Genomic DNA, 19,207 nt, shown 5'->3' on the forward strand with positions numbered 1-19,207 from the left:
CCCAGTGGAAACTTCAGCAGCACCCCCCTTTGGACCCATTCAAATTCTTCTCAGATGCTTTGATTTATCTCCCATGGAACTTCCTCCAGCCAAAACCTGGCTCCTGTGATACCATCTCCCACCACAGTGATTGTCCCTTTATAATCACGTTTAACGCCTTCACATGCCGAACAGAAGAAGTCGATTCCTCAAGGAAGTATTCGTTTCATAAAGCGACGCGTTTTGTGAAGAACCTGGAGTATATTTGAATTAATAATCTTTTTGATCGAAAGAGTTTTATACATCATGTGGGTTATAATATTATGTCTGAGGTCAACAGGTTCAAAACCTCAGGTTCATCACCTTTTCATCAGGCAAAATACCACTTCAACGCATCGACCACCCCTCATTGAAACTCTAAATATCAAAGCAGCGCACGAGTCCTTGAAGGCATCACCATCGCTCTGTTTAAACCTCGCCTCCTCCAAGGAGGAGAACGGACAGAGCTGCAGGTTGGAGCGGTTAGTCTTTGCACATTCATATTAATCCGACGTTATTCTTTCCAAAAGTCTTCAGACGATTGAAGTTAGCTTGAGTTTGTGTTAATGCTCAAAAACTCTGTCTGAAAAATTATTTTCATTGTGATTTAGCATCATCAAGTGGTTGAGGTAAACACATGTGCATAACTTTTGCAAAATCAACCAGATTTGTTTACTTTCGGCCACTTGGCTGAGTCTCCTGGAAACACTTAGGAAAAAGGAAAGACTCATCAACGCAGACTTTAGGAGGTGCCAGATAAGATTTTGTAGGCTTTTCGGGATGTTTCCCACGACTATCCTCCTCGCAACGCTCTGCGTTTTTGCGCATCTGGACACCTTTACGCGTGGCTGCCAGCTCCCCTCGGAATGGCGGCCGCTGAGCGAGGGCTGCCGGGCGGAACTTGCGGAGATCATCTTGTATGCCCGGGTCCTGGCAATCCACCGGGAGCCGGTGGGCGTTGGAGTGGGCAGTCTGTACAACTCCTTGCCCTTCGGGTTCGGATACGGGTACGAGGGCGCAGAGGAAGGGCTGCTGTACTCTGCAGAGGTGGAGTTGCTGTGTGACCAAGCCTGGGGCAGCATGCTGGAGGTACCCTCTGGATCCAGGCTCAACCTGACCGGGCTTGGTTACCTGTCCTGTCAGTCCCACACCGTGATGGAGAACTACTCCTATTTCTTTTTCCTCAGGTGAGGTAGAAAAAACGGTCACTTTTTATTTCAGAAAATTAATTTGATATATTTTTTTGGTTCTATTTTTTTTTTTTTTGCAAAAAAAATGAAACCAAACCAAACCAAAAAATAACCCATAATTAAAAACTATTTCAGCTTTACCTGAATTTGTCAAATCTATTATTGTTGCCACATAAATGAAAGAGCACCTTTAAATTAACACTGTTTGTATGTAAATAATCAAAGTAGTAAAACAAATGAGTAAATACCACTTTGCAGGACTGCCACTTTTGGCTTTGGCCTTCATCAAGACTTTTTATTACTGTACACCTATCAGCTATAAATTGGAGTTATTAGCAAATGATCAGTTTATCAGCCAAACAGATTATGACATCATGATGTATTTCTGTTCTCTATTCTGGCTGTTAAAGCAGACCTACTAGTTATTTTCTTATAGTATACAATACATTGGTGGATGTTCATATTGAAAATGGCCAAAGTTTAAAATAACAAGATCAGTAGATTTGCAAATAATTCCTCAGAACCAAATAGCCAGGGTTCAGAATGCTATTTCTAATACATTTCTAACATAAATACTCATTATTTTAATTTGTGAATCATGCAAAGCTTCTCCGGTACAATCCAAGAACAAAAATATACTGGAAAGGAGCAGAGTGCATTCTTTTTAAATGCAGATTCAAATGTGCTGCTTACAGTTGTCCCCTTCATCTCCTCTGTAGGATGGATGAGAACTACAGTATCCGACCTCATGGGGTCAACTTCCAAGATGCCATCTTTGCTGACACGATTGAGAACAGACGCACGTTTTCCAGTCTGTTTCAGTTCTCCAACTGCACTCAGGGGAGCCAACCATTTCAGACTTTCAGCCCCGAGTGGGACATGCAGGAAGACAGCAGGGTAAGGCATCACTTAGTCATAGTTAGCCTGTTAAAGTGTTGTACATGAAGAAGAGAAACCAAATGTCTATGATTAAACTGACCATTGCAATCTATAATAAAAAGCTTCATTATCTTCTTAGAAATGTTGGTGGGGTTTTGCTGACACTGCAAACAAACACAAAACTATCTTGTTGTCACAGAGATAACAAATAATCCATGGGATCATCAGGGAGCAAATGTGTTTTATTGAATTTGTATTTTTATTGCCTTTTATATATCCCCCCCCCACAAAAAACAAACAAACAAAAACCAAACCAAACCAAAACGTAGAATTTTTTTTTTTATAAATTTTATTTTCAGTCACAGCAGCATGTTAACAACAAAACATTGAACATACAGTAGTTTGCTGTTCAGTATTTACAATACCCCAAAAGATAACAGAAATAGAGAAGGAAAAAACAAACAAACCAACCAAAGAAACCCCTACAAAACAACAAAAAACAAACAAACAACAACAAACAAATATAAAAATAAAATGTATAAGGGACATTCAGCGTACAGTTAACTATGATAGTGATATAGAGATATGGCATCCGGTCATGATAAGGTGGTCATTTTAAATGTTTCCATGTACATCAGGAATGGCTGCCATGCCTTAAGAAATTTGGTGGTTGAACCTGCCAGTGTATATCTCATCTTTTCTAAATATAAAAACCTCATGAGCTCCGCAAGCCACTGTTCATGTGTGGGAGGAGCTTCCTGCTTCCATCTTAAAAGTATAAGGCGCCTTGCGATAAGTGAAGCAAAGGCAATAGAATTCGAATAGCATTTTGGCAAAGTGATGTCTTGAGGTATCACCCCAAAGATAGCCGTTAGAGCAGAAGGATCATATTTAACATTATACATCTCTGACAGAGTGTTAAATATAGACACCCAATAGGTATGAAGATTGGGGCATGTCCAAAAGGTATGAAGGAGCGAACCTGTTTCTGCTTTACATCTGTTACACAGAGGGTCAGCTCCTGGATAGAACTTGGCTAACTTTTCCTTGGAGATATGTAATCGGTGTAGGACCTTAAATTGAAGGAGCCCATGCCTGGCACATATCGAAGAAGAGTGTACCCTCTGGAGAAAAGATTGCCAGAGCTCATCTGTTATAGTCATCCCAAGGTCTTTCTCCCACTGTGCTTTAAGGATGAAGAGAGATTGAAGATCTAATAGTATAGCATAGATTTCTTTAATCGCCCCTCTCTTATGAACGTTTATATTAATAATTTTATCCAAAGAAGTTTCCTCAGGTAGTTCCGGAAATGAAGGAAATCGACTCTTTACAAAGTGACGAATTTGTAAATAGCGGAAAAAATGTTGCCGAGGAACATTAAACTGCTTCAGGAGCTGCGTGAATGAGGCAAAAATCCCATCTACAAAAAGGTCTTTGATATTTCTAAGGCCATTACTTTCCCATATTTTAAAGGCAGAGTCCATCATGGAGGGTGGGAACATATGATTTGAGCAGATAGGTGCATTAATTGACATTAAGTGTAACCCCAACCTTTTCCTACATTGCACCCAGATTCTGAGCGAGTCATACAACAAAGGGTTACGTTTATAGGTGTATAGTTCTAATGGGAGAGCTGAACTCAACAAAGCTGATAGGCAAATTTTGCCACAATTGGATGACTCAATTTGGAGCCAAGCTGGAGTCTCTGTAGTAACATTACTCATCCAGTACAGCATATTACGAATATTTGCTGCCCAATAATAAGACTGAAAGTTTGGCAAGGCTAATCCACCCATTGGCCTAGTCCTCTGCATGAAATCTTTACGAATTCGTGGACTTTTGCCATTCCAAATAAATGCAGAGATATGCTTATTCAGTGTTATAAAATACTTATTGGGTAAGTAGCATGGGATACATTGAAATAAATAAAGGAACTTGGGTAGTATGTTCATTTTGATAGAATTGATGCGGCCAATTAATGACAGTGGTAAATTGTTCCATCTCTGAAGATCTGTCTCAGTATTTTTAAGCAGCGGGACAAAGTTTCTTTCATAAAGATCTTTGTATGAGTGGGTAACCTTAACCCCCAGATAGGTTACATACCCTGATTTAACGTTAAATTGAAAATCTGAAAATGAAATCTTTCTGGCTAGAGAGTTGACACAGAGAAGTTCACTTTTATGCAGGTTCAACTTGTAACCTGAAATATTACCAAAACATTCAAAAATGGCAAGAGCACGGGGAAGAGAGCATAAAGGCTCTGACATATACAGCAGGAGGTCGTCAGCATATAAGGATATTTTGTGCTCCTGGTCACCTCTGAAGATGCCCTTAATGCAACTGTCAGCTCGCAGTTTAATCGCCAGTGGTTCAATTGATAATGCAAAAAGTAGAGGGGATAAGGGACAACCTTGTCTCGTACCGCGGAGAAGTGGGAAATAAGAAGAGAATAACGAATTTGTGCTAACACGTGCCATAGGTGAGGAGTAAAGTAACTGAATCCATGAAATGAAATTAGGGCCAAATCCAAATTTATGCAGAGTATAAAACAGATAATCCCACTCCACCCGGTCAAATGCCTTCTCAGCATCGAGTAATAAGGCAATTTCAGGGGTTGTAGTTGACTTGGTGTGTAATATGTTTAAAAACCTGCGCAGGTTGAAAAAACCATGCCTACCCTTCACGAAACCTGTCTGATCTGGAGAAATTAACAATGGTAGGTATTGCTCTAGCCTGAGAGCAAGTGTTTTTGACAGTATTTTTAAATCTACATTTAAGAGTGATATAGGACGATATGATGAACACTCTAATGGATCCTTATTTGGCTTCAATAGGAGTGAGATGGTCGCTTGTCGAAGCGTTAGGGGAAGACATTTTGAAACCAATGACTCAATGAACATGTCTCGTAATAAAGGTGATAAACTGTCTTTAAAGGTCTTGTAAAATTCAACCGGATACCCATCCGGACCCAGGGATTTGCCATTCTGCATTGAGCTAATCGCCAATTTAATTTCTTCCACCGTAATTTGCTCCTCCAATTGGTCCCTGAATGCCGAGGTTAAAGTCGGAACTGTCATTCCATCAAAAAAAGCCTCAAACAGTCCAGGCGTGTTTAAAGATTCAGAATCATAGAGACTGGAATAGAATATTTTGAAACTCTCATGTATTTTTTGTGGTGTAGTGGTGACATGTCCAGATTCAGTCCTAATTTCAGGGATTATACGAGTTGCTTCTGATTTACGAAGCTGATGTGCTAAAATTTTAGATGCTTTTTCTCCGTGCTCATACCATCTTCCTCTAGATTTAAGAATCATAGACTCTGACTGCTGGGTTGAGATTAAATTAAATTCAGTCTGTAACGTTAGTCTTTGTTTATACAAATCTGGAGAGGGGGTTGTAGAGTGTTGCTCATCCAATTGCGAAATAAGGTGTATCAATTCAGAAAGACGTTTCTGTTTCTGTTTTCTAGTATATGAACAGTATGATATAATATGGCCCCGTAAGAATGCTTTTAAGCTTTCCCAAACCGTACTATAGGCCATGCCAGGCGTAATGTTTGTTCTTATAAAGATATCAATTTGCCAAAACGTAGAATTAAAAACAAAACAACCCCCCCCACACACACACACACATTGAATATGAGTCACAGTGAAATAAGTATTTGATCCCCAGCAACCCAGCTAGACATCTGACTCCCATGGGTGGGATTTCAAACAACCAATTAATGACACCGATATCAGCTTGTTATTTGTATAAAGTACACCTGTCCAAAGAATCACTTTCTTCCATTCCAACCTCTCCACCACTGTAAGCAAGAGCAAAGAGCTGTGAGAAGATGTCATTGAAACCAAACTCAAGCTCTCTTGCTTCACCTGCCATGTTTGTAGAAAAAATGCTGATTATCACCCAAAAACACCATCCCCACAGTCATGCATGGAAGCGGAAATCATGCATTGGTGCTGTTTTTCTGCTAACGGTACATGATGGCTTAACATATATTAAGGGAAAATGGACAGGACCATGTACCAAAATCTTGGATGAGAAATCTCCTTCGCTCAGACAGAACACTGAAAATGGGTCATGGATGGGTCTTCAGGCATTAAAATGACCCGAAACATACTGACAAAGCTACAAAGGAGTGGCTAAACTGGCTAGGCCACTTCAAGACCTTAATGTGCATCTTCGCACACTAAGGTCATGAAGTAGCCTAGCCAGTCTCCAGACCTCAGTCCTCTAAAAAAATCTGTGGAAGGACTTGAAGCTTCGAGTTACTAAGCAACTGCCAAGAAATCTAAAGGGTTGGAGAGTTTCTGTAAAGAGGAGTGGTCCAAGATACCTCCTGAGATGTGTGCAAACCTGACCTGACTAGCTACAGGAAACATCTTACTGCTGTGCTTGCCAGCAAGGGCTTCTCCACCAAGTAGTAAGTCATGGTTATCTAAGGATTAAATACTTATTTAACTCACTGACATGTAACTCAAATGTTGCAACTTTTATGTCATGTGTTTTTGTTTGATATTTTGAATGCTTGTTTTGAACATAGCTAAAGGTTTGAAAATTATGTCACTGTATAAATAGTAGCTAATTCCCAAAATCACAGGCCTCAGATGGCTCTAAGGGCTCCATTCCCAACAGTTTTTTTTCTAGACTTGGCTATGCATGATGTCATTGAGAGTACATATAGTCAACTTTGATTGGACGCAAACACAGGAGCACCACTCACACGATTCTTCTATTTACAAGGGGCAGCCAATCAGAAGCAAGTTTGCTTAAAGAGCTGTTGACCTTAAAATGAAAGGAGCTATTTAAAAAAAGAGCTTCTTAGAAGAATGAGCCTAGTCAGTCCCCTGTTTCAAATAGGCCAACTTTTTGTGGGGGTTTGCAGAAAATGTAAATAAACTCAAAACCATGTTGTTACCATGGTGATAACAGATTAAGGGTCCAGACAAACAGCAGTGTGCAGGGAACTGGAACTGGAAGTGGAGCAACTAACAATATTAGGGTGTTGTAGTTTCGGTAATGTTTGAGTCAGAAACTGGCAATGAATCAACCGCTGTAGCTGAACTATGTGTACGAGCAGAGGGAGGTCTTGGTTTGTGTGTGTGGACACCTAATAATGAGCTGAGTTGTGAGTCCGTTGACAGGAATGTGGGAAAGAAAGATCAGTCAAACTACCCTCTGGCACTGCGCAGAGCTGAACACACAAATACCCACACAAAATGGATTGGTTCTCAGAAGGATAACAAAAATGCCCACATGCACCAACACAAAAGAATCAATTGTACTGTTAATAAAGTTTTAATATGTGATTGGCCCGACGTAATCACGTCCCAACCTGTTGTAGATCAAAGCAAACTGATGAGTCGAGGTCCTTCCAGGTTGCACCTCAGGCATATCGGGTACTGTCCGTGCACCCTGGGGTCAAAGATCAAATAGCAGAGATCCACGACTTTGACACCACCAGCTTGAAAGCGTGTCAGTCTGCAGCTTTGATCTGTATCAGCATAAAGCAACATATCACGCTGACCTCGGACCAGAGATAGGCTGAAGCTTGTGATGGGAGCTTTGCTGCTGGGATTCAGACATTCATTATCACATCTGCTCTGACTGATTCAAGCTCGCACCTCAAACAAGACAGGACACGGCAGCTGGAGACAAATTTACGACACGTCTTTGCTTTTATTTTGAAAAGGTACAGCTGAGTGGTTGCTGAATAGTTTTTGTGACACACCAAAGAAGAGGCCCTCACTTTGGTGTTTTAATGATGATGAAGAGCACAGCAAACCTGGTGCCCTGTGGATGAAGGCAACATCACACCCTGGAAGAAAAAACATCCTTCAGGATGCTTCTTGAAGGGATAAAGATGATCAATTAAAACACAATTTATGGTGACACTTCACTCTTTGGCAAAGGTAACACTGATATGCACTTGATGTGCTCATTCGCTTCAAGTCTTCATTCATATCATAACTGATTTTTTTTCCTGTCTCAGTGTTTTGGGTGTGGGTTTTGTTTTCCTTGCATGATTTGGAAATAATGGAGATGAAAATAAGCACAATAGATCCCCTTTAAAGTCAGTGCGATTTACAGACAGTGTCTCTATTAGAATCATTTAATACATCTGGTGGACCGTGGAGCATTGCGTGGATCTTTTTCATACACTTGTATCCATTTATTGCACTCGTTATCATCATCTTAACACTCTGAAGGATGTTGTGCCTTATTCCTGGCTGACTTTTTCTCTACTGCCTGCAGCATTCACAGCCGATTTACCTCTTCAGCTTTAAATAATCTCACAGCTAATTTAGCCACAGCATTATTTAAGAGCAAGAATTTAACTGTTAAAGGGCTGCAAAGTGTGGTGTTGTAGTGCCTTCTTTTCTGTTTCTGTTCTGGTTTAAACTACAGGATCTAGCCTCTGAATTAAGGGGTCATAGTTCAGGCAAAAAGGGATTAAAGGTGCTGTTATTGTAGAGGAGGATTCACGTGCTCCTCTACAATAACCTTTAGGCAAGGCAGGACAAAACAGGTGTTTTGTTTGGGAATGTATATGGAGACGTAAAAAATGGGGAAAGAAATCTCTCTTCTTTCTCTTTTTATCCTTCTTTAATCTAACAGCCAAGGACAGAGCCTATTAATACTTTTATTAACTAAAGTTAGCTTCCCTTCTTGCATCACTCAGTGCTTTCATCCTTCAGCTGCATTTAAAGACAAAAAAAAAAAAAAATCCCTAAAATCAGAGCTGGGAGGAGGTTTGCTTCTGATTTCAGCTTTGTGAGAACCAGATGCTCCGCCAGAAGGATAGACAGGAGACTTCCTTCACTGCACTTTTCCTGCCAAAACCTTCAATTAGCTTTTGTTCAAAGGCTCATCTTATCAGTAGTGCTCAGAGCTGCTTTTACCACAAGCAAGGTCAGACACTCCTGTGGGTCTAATACAGATATAATACATACATATCATATGAGTTCTTTGATAGGTCACAAGAAGGCAGGCAGATGGCTCGAACACTTCCTAATCACTTCCATATACAGCACATTTTTACTGTGTATGCATACAGAACTGGTTGATTGTACCCACGGTAAGGGAAGGCAGAATTTTGAACCTTCATGCAAACCCCTTTAACAAGTTTCCTGACTCTCATTAACATTTTATGTACGTGCTTACAGAGGGGTAAAAGGGAGTGCCTGTTTCACTCAAGAGTTAGACACTAAAGCTCATAAAAAATACATTATCAGACTGTGTTTTTCAGAAATAAAGGAGAAAAGTGCAGAAACAGAGGAGAAATGCCACCCTATGGAGCACCTCTTCTCCACCTTTATTTCTTTTCTGCTCTCCGTCTCTTCTTTGTTCCTTTTGTCTCTTCATCACTTTTTCTTTCCATTTTCTAGCCTTCCCTTCCCACGCACGCACAGACAATATAAAATCTGCACAAGGAGAGGAGAAACCCTGGCTTGGCTCTTTAACGCCAGCAGTGGAGCTCTAAAGCCACCAACTGTGTGTAAAGGTGTCTGGCCATGTGTGTTGTCTGTGTAATTGTGTGGACTCCTGCTGAGATTCTACATAAAGTTAGGGAGAGAAATCAAAAAGTCTGCAGAAATGAATGAGGAGTCAGGTCAAGCTGGGCGCAAACAAAAACACCTCTAAATTCTTTCAAACATGATTATAGCCTTTGGGGTTTTTTGTGTTTTCTTTTCCACTTTTGCTTCTTTTTCTTCCATATTTGACATTGTGTCTTTTTCTTTTACTCAAACAAATGAGTAAAAAAAAAGAAAAAAAAAAAAAAAAAAAAAAAAAAATCAATTTACATAAATTCCTCAAGTTTGCTCCAGAGTAAAATGTTCTAAAAGCAAGTTTAGTATTGATAGAACTGGACTGGATGGCCTGTGGTGTCACAGTGCAAAGTATTGCAGTGACATTAAACTTGCTGTCATGAGGTTTGCATGGCTGATTTAATTTCTCTGACCTTCCTACATTTGCAGCAGTTATGAGTTATAAACCCCCAAAACCTACAGCTATACATGTTAAACACAGGACAAAGTCTGAGCACCACATTTTTTTCAAATTCTTTATCCAGAGTTACCAAACACCTTCACCTGCTTCACTGTTGCAAATATGTTACAGACAGAATGTTCAGCAAACGCAGCTTCACAAAAAAAAAAAAAAAAAAATTTTTATTATATATATATTATATTTATATATATATATATATATCTATCTATCTATCTATCTCATTATTGCGATGAAGACAGAGTCACTGACAGGTCAGACTTTTCAGTGATGACTGTGATCAGAGTAAGAACTACTTTGTTGCTTTCAGCTATTTGCAGAAGTCTTTCTTCAGAGTTTATTGCATACCTTCAGCATCAGACAGAAGCAGGGTAAGTCCATTAGTGTTTTGCAGCCCGGCAGCACTAATTACTCATGACAAAAGATCTCTAACACCGAGACGGGATCGATCAGAATCTAATGACAAACACCAGTGTGTCCTTCAGTCAAGTAAGCTCTCACACAGATTTAAAAAAAAAAAAAATCTTCTGATCTGTTCATTGAAGTTTACAAAAGCTTGCATGGATGCGTTCTAATAACGACACATAAGATAATTATAAACCGAACTACCAAAATATATCCACCATGTTAAGAAATCTCTGACTTCATGTTATTTCCAGTCAGGCAATGTTTCATTATGACATCACTGTTAAGATGTGGTACCTGCACCGATGAGCCAAAATGTCTGACTGAATCAGAACAGACTGAAAGGTTTCAAGGACCTGAAGGGTCACATGTGACCCGACCTGAAGGAAACTGCAACATAGGGCGATCAGTCATTGTAGTCATTTTAGACCACAGTTGCTGTAAATGTTAATTGTTAAATAAATAGAGTTTTGAACAAACTAAGACGACATCCCCATAGTTTCTTGCCTCCCTTTACTGACTTTTGGATACTGAAGAACCTGAATGTTTCTGTGTTCTGTCTTTCTTCACTGTGGACCTTTGTGCATTCAGTTGTCGTCACATGTCCTCTAAATACTGTTTATACAGATGATGCTAAACAGCAGGCAGGTGTGACCCGGATGTTTTGACAGTTGGTGTGCGTTTGTGTGTCCGTGTGTGCTTGATGCATCCCACTGTGAAATTTCCTAAGAGAACTGAAAAGGCAAGGCTTCAAACTGTTAAAAAAAAAAAAAAAAAAAAAAAAATATGAATTTGACTTCAGTCTTACTGAATAGGAACAAATGCATGAAATATTTTCTCTCCCTAGTAGATTGTATCCATGCAGAGGGATTTGGTTTTATTTACATGGGTTTCTACCTTTAAGCTGATAAAAAGGTAAATAGAATTTTATTGCTTGCTTGTACTACAAACAACATGATCTTGTAGTCTGTGCATACAGTGCAGTATCACCATATGGCCGGGTAACATTATCCTCGTGAGATTATCTTCATCAGTCTCAGTATGAACTATTTAAACTTTAAAATGAAGTTTAATGTAAAGGGTTTTTTTTTTGTTTTATTTGGGTGTATTGTATTGCAAAACTAATTCCAAGAAAGGTAGTATGCCATATAAAATGTAAATACAAATAGACCCAAAGGTCCAATAACTGGTCTTCTCTGTTCCCAGACTTTTATGGACCATTGTTAAAAGAAGAGGGAATGCTACACCTTGGTAAACATGACCACCCTCCCACTAATACCATTTCTGAGGAGGCTTACACTAAGAGGCTTCTTCAGTTTGTAGTCTTTAGTCTAAGCTAAGCACTAAGCTAAAGTCCCTCCAGTTTTAGCTAACAGACACAACAGTAATGTCTTCTCAGTATTTCTTTAACATAGTTTAAGACAATTTTTCAGCAATTGTTTTCCAAAACAAATGGCACTAAAACAAACTGCATTATATGCCAAAACCATACGAGTGTCCATTTTTGCGATCCTTGGTACCACAGTACAAAACAGCAAGCTAAAAGAACAGGGGCTTGGCCTTAACCTCTACTGTGGTCATCTGAGTATGTATGCAGAGTGAGACAAATAGTGAATGTACAGTACATACCCTTTAGTTCACAATATTTTTGAGTTTGTATATGTTACTTGTGATAAAGTGCGCCCATAAACAGAGGAAACCAAACCATACATTCCCACTGGGACGTCAACAGCTGTCACCTTTGTGAACCCTGTCGGTTCAGGTCAGCTCTCTTCCATCAAGAACGTGCAACATTAGGGTCCCAGAAACATCAAAACATGTGACCCTTGCATAGGGATGAGAGGTCAATAGTACATTTATATTACACAGGTACCCAAACACACATGCGTTTTTGAAATGGGAGTAGAAGCCTATAGAAAAGTAAATAAGACTTCCTGCTTACCATGTTAGGCTTGTTACAGGATAAACAACATGCACAGGAGAGAAAACACACACACACACACACACACACACACACACACACACACACACACACACACACACACACACACACACACACACACACACACACACACACACACACACACACACGACATGTAGAGCTCCCACTCTACACATCTAACTGACGAGATAGCAGCTGGAAGTCTACAACAGTTTGTCAGACACTTAAGACAACAAGCCTTCACGTATGCTAACTAACATCACTCTCTTTCCTCCTTACCCCCAGCTGCTGTGCTCCTCGGTGCAGGCTGCACTGTTTGAGGAGGAGGAACGAGGCCGGAAGTTGCAGGAGCGGTTGGCTGCAGCGGAAAGGAGGAACCGGCAGCTGAAGGAGCGAGTTCGCAAGGTGAAGCGTTCCTTGAGGAACGCCCGCAAAGCTGCACGCAAGGCTGAGCAGCAGGCACAGGAGCTGCAACAGAGGCTAAAAGCCCCAGAGAGAATGGCGGGACATCACCTCAACACTATAACACAGAAGGAGCCTCCACTCGGGGGTTACACAAGTGCAGCGATACGTCACAGGATGCAACTTTAAATCGTATAAGTGCCACTCACCTGGACTGCAGAGTGGTTATAGATCTGGAGAGACTGCTGGGCGGTCTCTCTGCAAGGGACGGAGAAGTGTCACTTATGAGTAAAAACACTTTAAAAGCAATACTCTTCACAGTTGTCTTGTAAATAAACTGCTATCCCTTTTCTTTCTACCTGGAACTCCTCTAATAAACTGTGGATAAGCGTGATTCCCACTTATCTGATAAAAATAAACAGTTTTCTGAATGAGAATCAAACATTTTTCTTTTCCCACTGATTCCTTCTTTGGTTGTTCAGCTCTGCTGCCTTCATGAGTGGATTAAGTGGCAGAGCTGTGCTCATCTCAAGATGTTGTCTTGCTCTGCTCTGACACTAAGAGAAGCTGTGAGCAATAGTAACAGCCACAGTGGGAGCTTATTGAGATGTGAAGGACAATTAGTTCTCTTTGCTTTTCAGCTGTTAATTAAAACACAGTTATGATTTTCACAAGGCACCACTTTTACCTCAGTGGAAAAAACCTGCACCAGGGAACCATTAAGGGATAGAGTTCAGTTGCTTTTAAGTTTCATGCCAGAATTCCAGATAGGCAAAGTTTCACAAGCTATAGGAGGTGTCAGCTTTACAATAAAGTCTATAACAAGGATTTTGGCCTCACAGTTTCTCGGTTATAAGATCTGCATTTGCAAATGCCAAATACTGAATAGTACATATAAAAGGATGCATGTAAATTAATAGTCAAATACAAGTTCTTTACCATTTGATCAACCAATCAATTAATGAAAGCCCTGCATTACACTGACATCCTGTCCAGGCTCAGCTATGGTAGCTGAGATAGGCTTCAGCCGATTCATGGAGGGCAATAATATATTCTCTAAATGTGGTAACAGTTACTTACATATTTTCTGATCATAATGAAAACATTAGGATCATTTTGAAGTCAGGTAAACTTTTGAAATTGGGAGAGCAATTTTAAAAACAAAGCAAAAAGTAAAGAACTACATATTTGGATACCAATTGGGTTTGAGGTCAGTCCCCATAAGATGACAGCTGATGGTTTCGAGAAGCACTTTGGCATTCAAAGCATGCTCAAAGTTCATTGATCAATACTACAATGACTACAAATAGACTATAGAGAGAAAGCGGACATTAAAAAACAACTTAGAGTCCCAAAACTTTGTGTGCGTGCTGTTTTCACCTGCATAGGTATGCATACAGCACATTTTCAAAGCTGCTGCTTGAAAATAGCTCCTTGTTGCTTCTACACGCAGCTGCCAGTGATGCTGATGAGAACAATTACACTGAAATGAAAAATTAGAGTTGACGCCCGGAAAAATGAACTAACCGACACAAAGATCAAAAATATATGATCACGGCTGAGTGACGCAATAAGGTACAGCTCGTCCAATATCAGTAATGCGATGATGAAACAATTCTTGGATTTCTGAGAGAAGGCTCATTTATTTTTAATGCAAGTTAAAGTCTGTATACACAGCTAGCTTGTGAATATTTTTGTATGAATGATTTTTCTGTATATAAAATTTTAGTTTGATGAACTTCGGAGTGGAAGTTTGAAGGAGAGGAGAAAAAAAAAAAAAAAAAAAAAAAAATCTAGGTCACTAGAGTACAAACAACAAATCCCAGCATGAGCAAGCACACACAAACTGTGTGCCAGTTAAGCTCTGCAGTGACACACAGAGTGTAAAGAGAGGTTAAGGGTAGAGGAGACACTGTATATGTGTGTGCGTGTCTGGTCCATCAAGTGACTGGAATGTGTTTGTGTGGGCAGCAGTGTTCTGAGCAGCAGGATCTTGCTGAAATATTCCTCTGGAGGGAGGCCATCGCATCACGAGACCTCACCGACTGGAAGGAAAACAAATCACTAAAGCAGGACATATTGAGGGGCAAGCCAGAATGGGATGCAGACGCAGGGGAGATCTTTTTCACCAAAAAACTGATTCACTGTGTCTGTCTTGATGAAAAGCTTCGTGATGATGAGGTGAAGAATAAGGCAGGAGTTTATCACCTGCAGTGTAACGATTGATGAGATCCTGGGGGGGAACAAGCTTAGAAAAGGAAAACGCTCCTTTTTTATACATCCTGCCGAGAGACTCTTAGGTAGATGAAGTAGCCATTTAAAGTGACCGCGGTTTGATTTCATGGGAAAGCTGTTGTTTGTGAAAAATGTTAAAATATTTGAACATTTTGCTGGAATATTGTATCCCTCCAGGAAGAAAGCATGTATCAAGAGGAAATGCTGTATCCAAATACATACAGTGATGTGTGAAAGTGTTGCCCCCTTCCTCATTTCCGATTATTTTGTATGTTTGTCACACTTAAATGTTTTATATCATCAAACACATTTAAATATTAGCCAAAGACAACACAAGTAAACAAAATGCAGTCAACCTTAACCCTATGTCATAGTCTGCTGTGTGTATTGTTTCAGTTCAAATCATATAGCACCAAATCACAACGGTATATTGTGAGGTAAAGACCCGACAATAAGCGAGAGAAGACCCCCAAATCAGATGAAAAACAATGTGCAAGCACTTGGCGATAGTGGGAAGGAAAAACTCCCTTTTAACAGGACAAATAGAACCAAGCAGAACCAGGCTCTAGAAAGAGAGGCCATCAGCTGTTTGGGATGAGCAGGAGTAATGGAAGTGAGATACAACTACACAGGAGCATAAGACTAACTTTGAAACACAAAATACAACAGAAATGAGACTGATGATAGGAACAGAATGGAAACACACACACACACACACACACACACACACACACACACACACACACACACAGATTATAAACCTGAAGTCACCAGTAACTTCACAGGAGACTCAAGTAACAAGACCATTACAGCAACCCTAAAGCATCCAGAAAAGATAAGATAGCCAAGACTTGTAATGGTAACAACTCTATTGACAGAATGGCACTTGATGTGCTTGCAGCAGAGCATTTTATTAAAACCTCGTGCCAACTCAAAGGAATGGTGGTAGAAATGTTCTAGCAGTCAAAAGTGCAACTAGGAATTCTACATTTTATCAAATTGTGCTTGAAAATGATGAGAAAGTCCATCTGACTGGACTTTTGAACAAGCACAACGAAGAAGAAATGGCTCAAAAGGAAGGACAGAAGGTTACAGAATAATGTTGTTAAAGGCCAGATCCAAATCTCTTTGAAATATTGTGACAGTGGTGTTTGCTTATTCTTAAACATCTTGCAACAGTGGTCAGGTTTTAGCTACCAAAACTTGCATACAATTAATCATTTTACAGGATTAAAAAAAAAAGAAGAAATTTTTAAAAAATGTTTAAATTGTTTTACAGCACATATTTTGGCTTGTGATGAGTGGAATTAAAGTGGCGTTGTTCCCTTTAAATGTCACTGTCGACATACGTGACCTGTGCTTTCTCTGATATGTTTAAAAAAAAAAAAAAAAAAAAAAAAAAAAAGCAAAACTTTTGCTGGTTTGTAGGTGAATCCTCCGTTAGTTATGCTGCAATAGGCGTAGGTGTTATGAAATGGCTGCGTGCAGGCAGGAAAAGGACCCAAAGTGCAGAATCCGTAGACAAACGTAAACTCAAATGCTGATCTTACACAGAAGAAAACTAAGAATCCAAATAACTTACACAGGCAGACAGCGCACACACAGCATATATGATGGTGGATAAGGGAGCCCACAACATGGACAGAAAGAAACACGGGGCTTAAATATACAGAGGAGCAATCAGGGAATGAGAGACAGGAGGGAAACACAGCTGGGACAAATCAGGGCTGACGAGACAAAGTAAGCAAAACCAGACGCATTAACATGAGACACGGACTTTCAAAGTAAAACAGGAAACATAACACAGAGACGCAGACTTGTCACAGGGATTCAGCAACTATGGAACAGAAGAGAAACCAGAAGGCACAACTCTGACAAAGAAACCAAAAGACTAGAAATGATAAATAAAGGCAAAAACCAAAGTACAATAATAATGAAAACTCTAAACTCTGGGTCAACGACCCAGCACCCTAACAGTAGGCTGCTGGGGGATTCCCATGATGCATTGAGTTTTTCTTCTTCAGTCACCTTTCTCACTCACTATATGTTAATAGACCTCTCTGCATTGAATCATACTTGTTATTATTATTATTATTGTTATTATTATCTCTGTCTCTCTTCCACAGCATGTCTTTCATCCAGTCTTCCTTCTCTCTCCCCAACCGATCGCAGCAGACGGCCTGGTTCTGCCGGAGGTTTCTTCCTGTTAAAAGGGAGTTTTTCCTTGTCACTGTCGCCAAAGTGCTGCTCATAGGTGGTCATTTGATTGTTGGGTTTTTCTCTGTATGTATTATTGTAGGGTCTACCTTACAATATAAAGCGCCTTGAGGCGACTGTTGCTGTGATTTGGTGCTATATAAATAAAATTGAATTGAATTGAATTGAATTGAAGGGGAAAACTATTTTTGAAGGCTTCTTTTAATGGCATATCTTTTTTCATCTGCAGAGTCTTTTTCAAAGAGGGAATCAATGTCTCTTTTGCAATATGTCAAATCATGAGTAGGCTGTTGAGGTGGGAGTTAGGGACTTATCTACCTCATCATGCAAGAAATTAAAATGCCCCTCTCTGTGTACAACCACAATTCCACAAAAGTTGGATTGCTGTGTAAAATGTAGATAAAAAACAGGGTGCAATCTTTATCAAATCTCATAACACACATTTCATTAATGATAGAACCTAGAAAACTGACTGGTTTAAACTGACAAAGATTTTTAAAAATGAGGTCATTTTGAATTTGATGGCAGCAACATGTCTCAAAAAATTGGGACGGGCCAACAAAAGGCTGGGAAAATGAGTGACGCTACAAAGAAAAGCTGAAGGAACAGAATTTAGGTTAAACGGCAACAGGTCAGTAACATGATTGGATATAAAAGAACATCTTAGGGAGGCAGAGTTTCTGAGAAATGAAGATGGGCTGAGATTCACCAATCTGGAAAAACTTGCAACGACAATTTGTGGAACTATTTGAGAATAATGTTTCTCAATATAAAAATGTGGAGAGAATGCTAGAAAATATCTTTACTGAAACCCAAAATCTTTTTCTATTATCATAAAAGACCTTTTAGAATCATCTCTGGTGTAACTATGGTGGTGCAATATGATTTTCAACTTTGTTTGGTTGTTAGGGGCAGTAAAAGGAAAATATATGACTTCCCCCCCCTGCTGTTTGCATCCAGAGCTGTCAACCCAAATGACACAGATGATCTTTGCACACAACACGCCACAATCCCGCCTCCATTTCCTGCGACAGTGCTATCTCTTCGTTTCAGACGATCTGCCTGTCATTAGCTTTATAGAATAAGCACGATTTGCCGCTCAGCAAAGAACAAAACAAGCAGCGAGCCAAGAGGAGAGGAGAAAACCCTGCAGTGAGAAATGTGATGAAGAAGAGGATGCCTTACAGAGAAGTGGCGAGGAGGGGGGAGAGAAGTGCTGAATTATAGATGAGGAGAAATCAGTTTAAGAAGCACAGAGATCAGTGACTCAGAGCACAAACACACTTACAGAGCCCTAAGTGTTTTTCAAGTTAGCTTGGCAGCCAATTTCAGCGAGAAATGTCTTCAGCGTGCGAGTGTAAAAATGAAGAGCAGTTTTGATTAAGCACAAATTCAATTGGCAGCTTTCCCATTTGTATGTCTCCATGTATGAATATGTGCATATGTTGTTGTAAAGTGCTGCAAAGTGATGTAAAATACTTTGATTTTCACAATTGTCGTCTCAGTGCTTTGGACTGTGTGTCAGACGGAAAACTGATTTTGAATAAGTTAGCACATTCGTTCCTCTGTATTCAGCCATGATACAAAGACAGTTGGGAGGAATGTCTCCAACTGAGATGGAGGGGAAAGTAAAGGAAGTGTGACGACCTGAACCACAGGAAGCTCCAACAGGCCAAACTCTGCTAATAAAGAACTAATATTAATACAGCTTATCTTTGATGAGCACATTCAGGCTGATGCCGCTCAGTGCGGTAAAGTCAACGTCGTCTTAACCACTTACTTCAGTTGATAAGAAAAAAAAGAAAAAATAAACTTTCAAAGAGAGATTTCTTTTTTCATGTTAGCTGATTAACTGTAATCCTGAATGGGTACAAAGGCTGAGAGTATCCTGCAGCTTTCATTGGTGATCTCT

The 19,207-nt window shown here is 39.9% G+C and overlaps 1 protein-coding gene and 1 long non-coding RNA gene across 3 annotated transcripts; one reads left to right on the forward strand and one right to left on the reverse strand.

The window, feature by feature from the left end:
- The first annotated feature begins 117 nt into the window (after positions 1-117).
- Positions 118-13,046, forward strand: ccdc3a (coiled-coil domain containing 3a). Its single transcript, XM_040036772.1, has 3 exons — positions 118-1,205; positions 1,928-2,105; positions 12,727-13,046. Exons 1-3 carry the CDS (start codon positions 799-801, stop codon positions 13,030-13,032), a joined length of 891 nt encoding a protein of 296 aa, XP_039892706.1. The 5' UTR covers positions 118-798; the 3' UTR covers positions 13,033-13,046.
- On the reverse strand, positions 7,743-16,707 carry LOC120736551. Of its 2 annotated transcripts, none has more exons than XR_005696530.1 (3): positions 16,661-16,707; positions 12,721-13,101; positions 7,743-7,905 (listed from the first exon to the last, which is right to left on the reverse strand). It is a non-coding gene; the product is annotated as an uncharacterized LOC120736551 (long non-coding RNA). The 2 variants fall into 2 exon arrangements; XR_005696529.1 differs by lacking the exon at positions 16,661-16,707 and adding an exon at positions 14,224-14,496.
- Positions 16,708-19,207: the final 2,500 nt, after the last annotated feature.

Source organism: Simochromis diagramma, unplaced genomic scaffold, assembly GCF_900408965.1.
Source record: "Simochromis diagramma unplaced genomic scaffold, fSimDia1.1 OVJJ01000371.1, whole genome shotgun sequence".
Lineage (NCBI taxonomy): Eukaryota > Metazoa > Chordata > Actinopteri > Cichliformes > Cichlidae > Simochromis > Simochromis diagramma.

Excerpts from the sequence above, each read along its gene's own strand:
- ccdc3a (XM_040036772.1), top strand. The coding sequence starts at position 799 with ATGTTTCCCACGACTATCCTCCTCGCAACGCTCTGCGTTTTTGCGCAT. Across the intron at positions 1,206-1,927 it reads TCCTATTTCTTTTTCCTCAG|GATGGATGAGAACTACAGTA; the intron begins GTGAGGTAGAAA and ends TCTCCTCTGTAG. Across the intron at positions 2,106-12,726 it reads ACATGCAGGAAGACAGCAGG|CTGCTGTGCTCCTCGGTGCA; the intron begins GTAAGGCATCAC and ends CCTTACCCCCAG.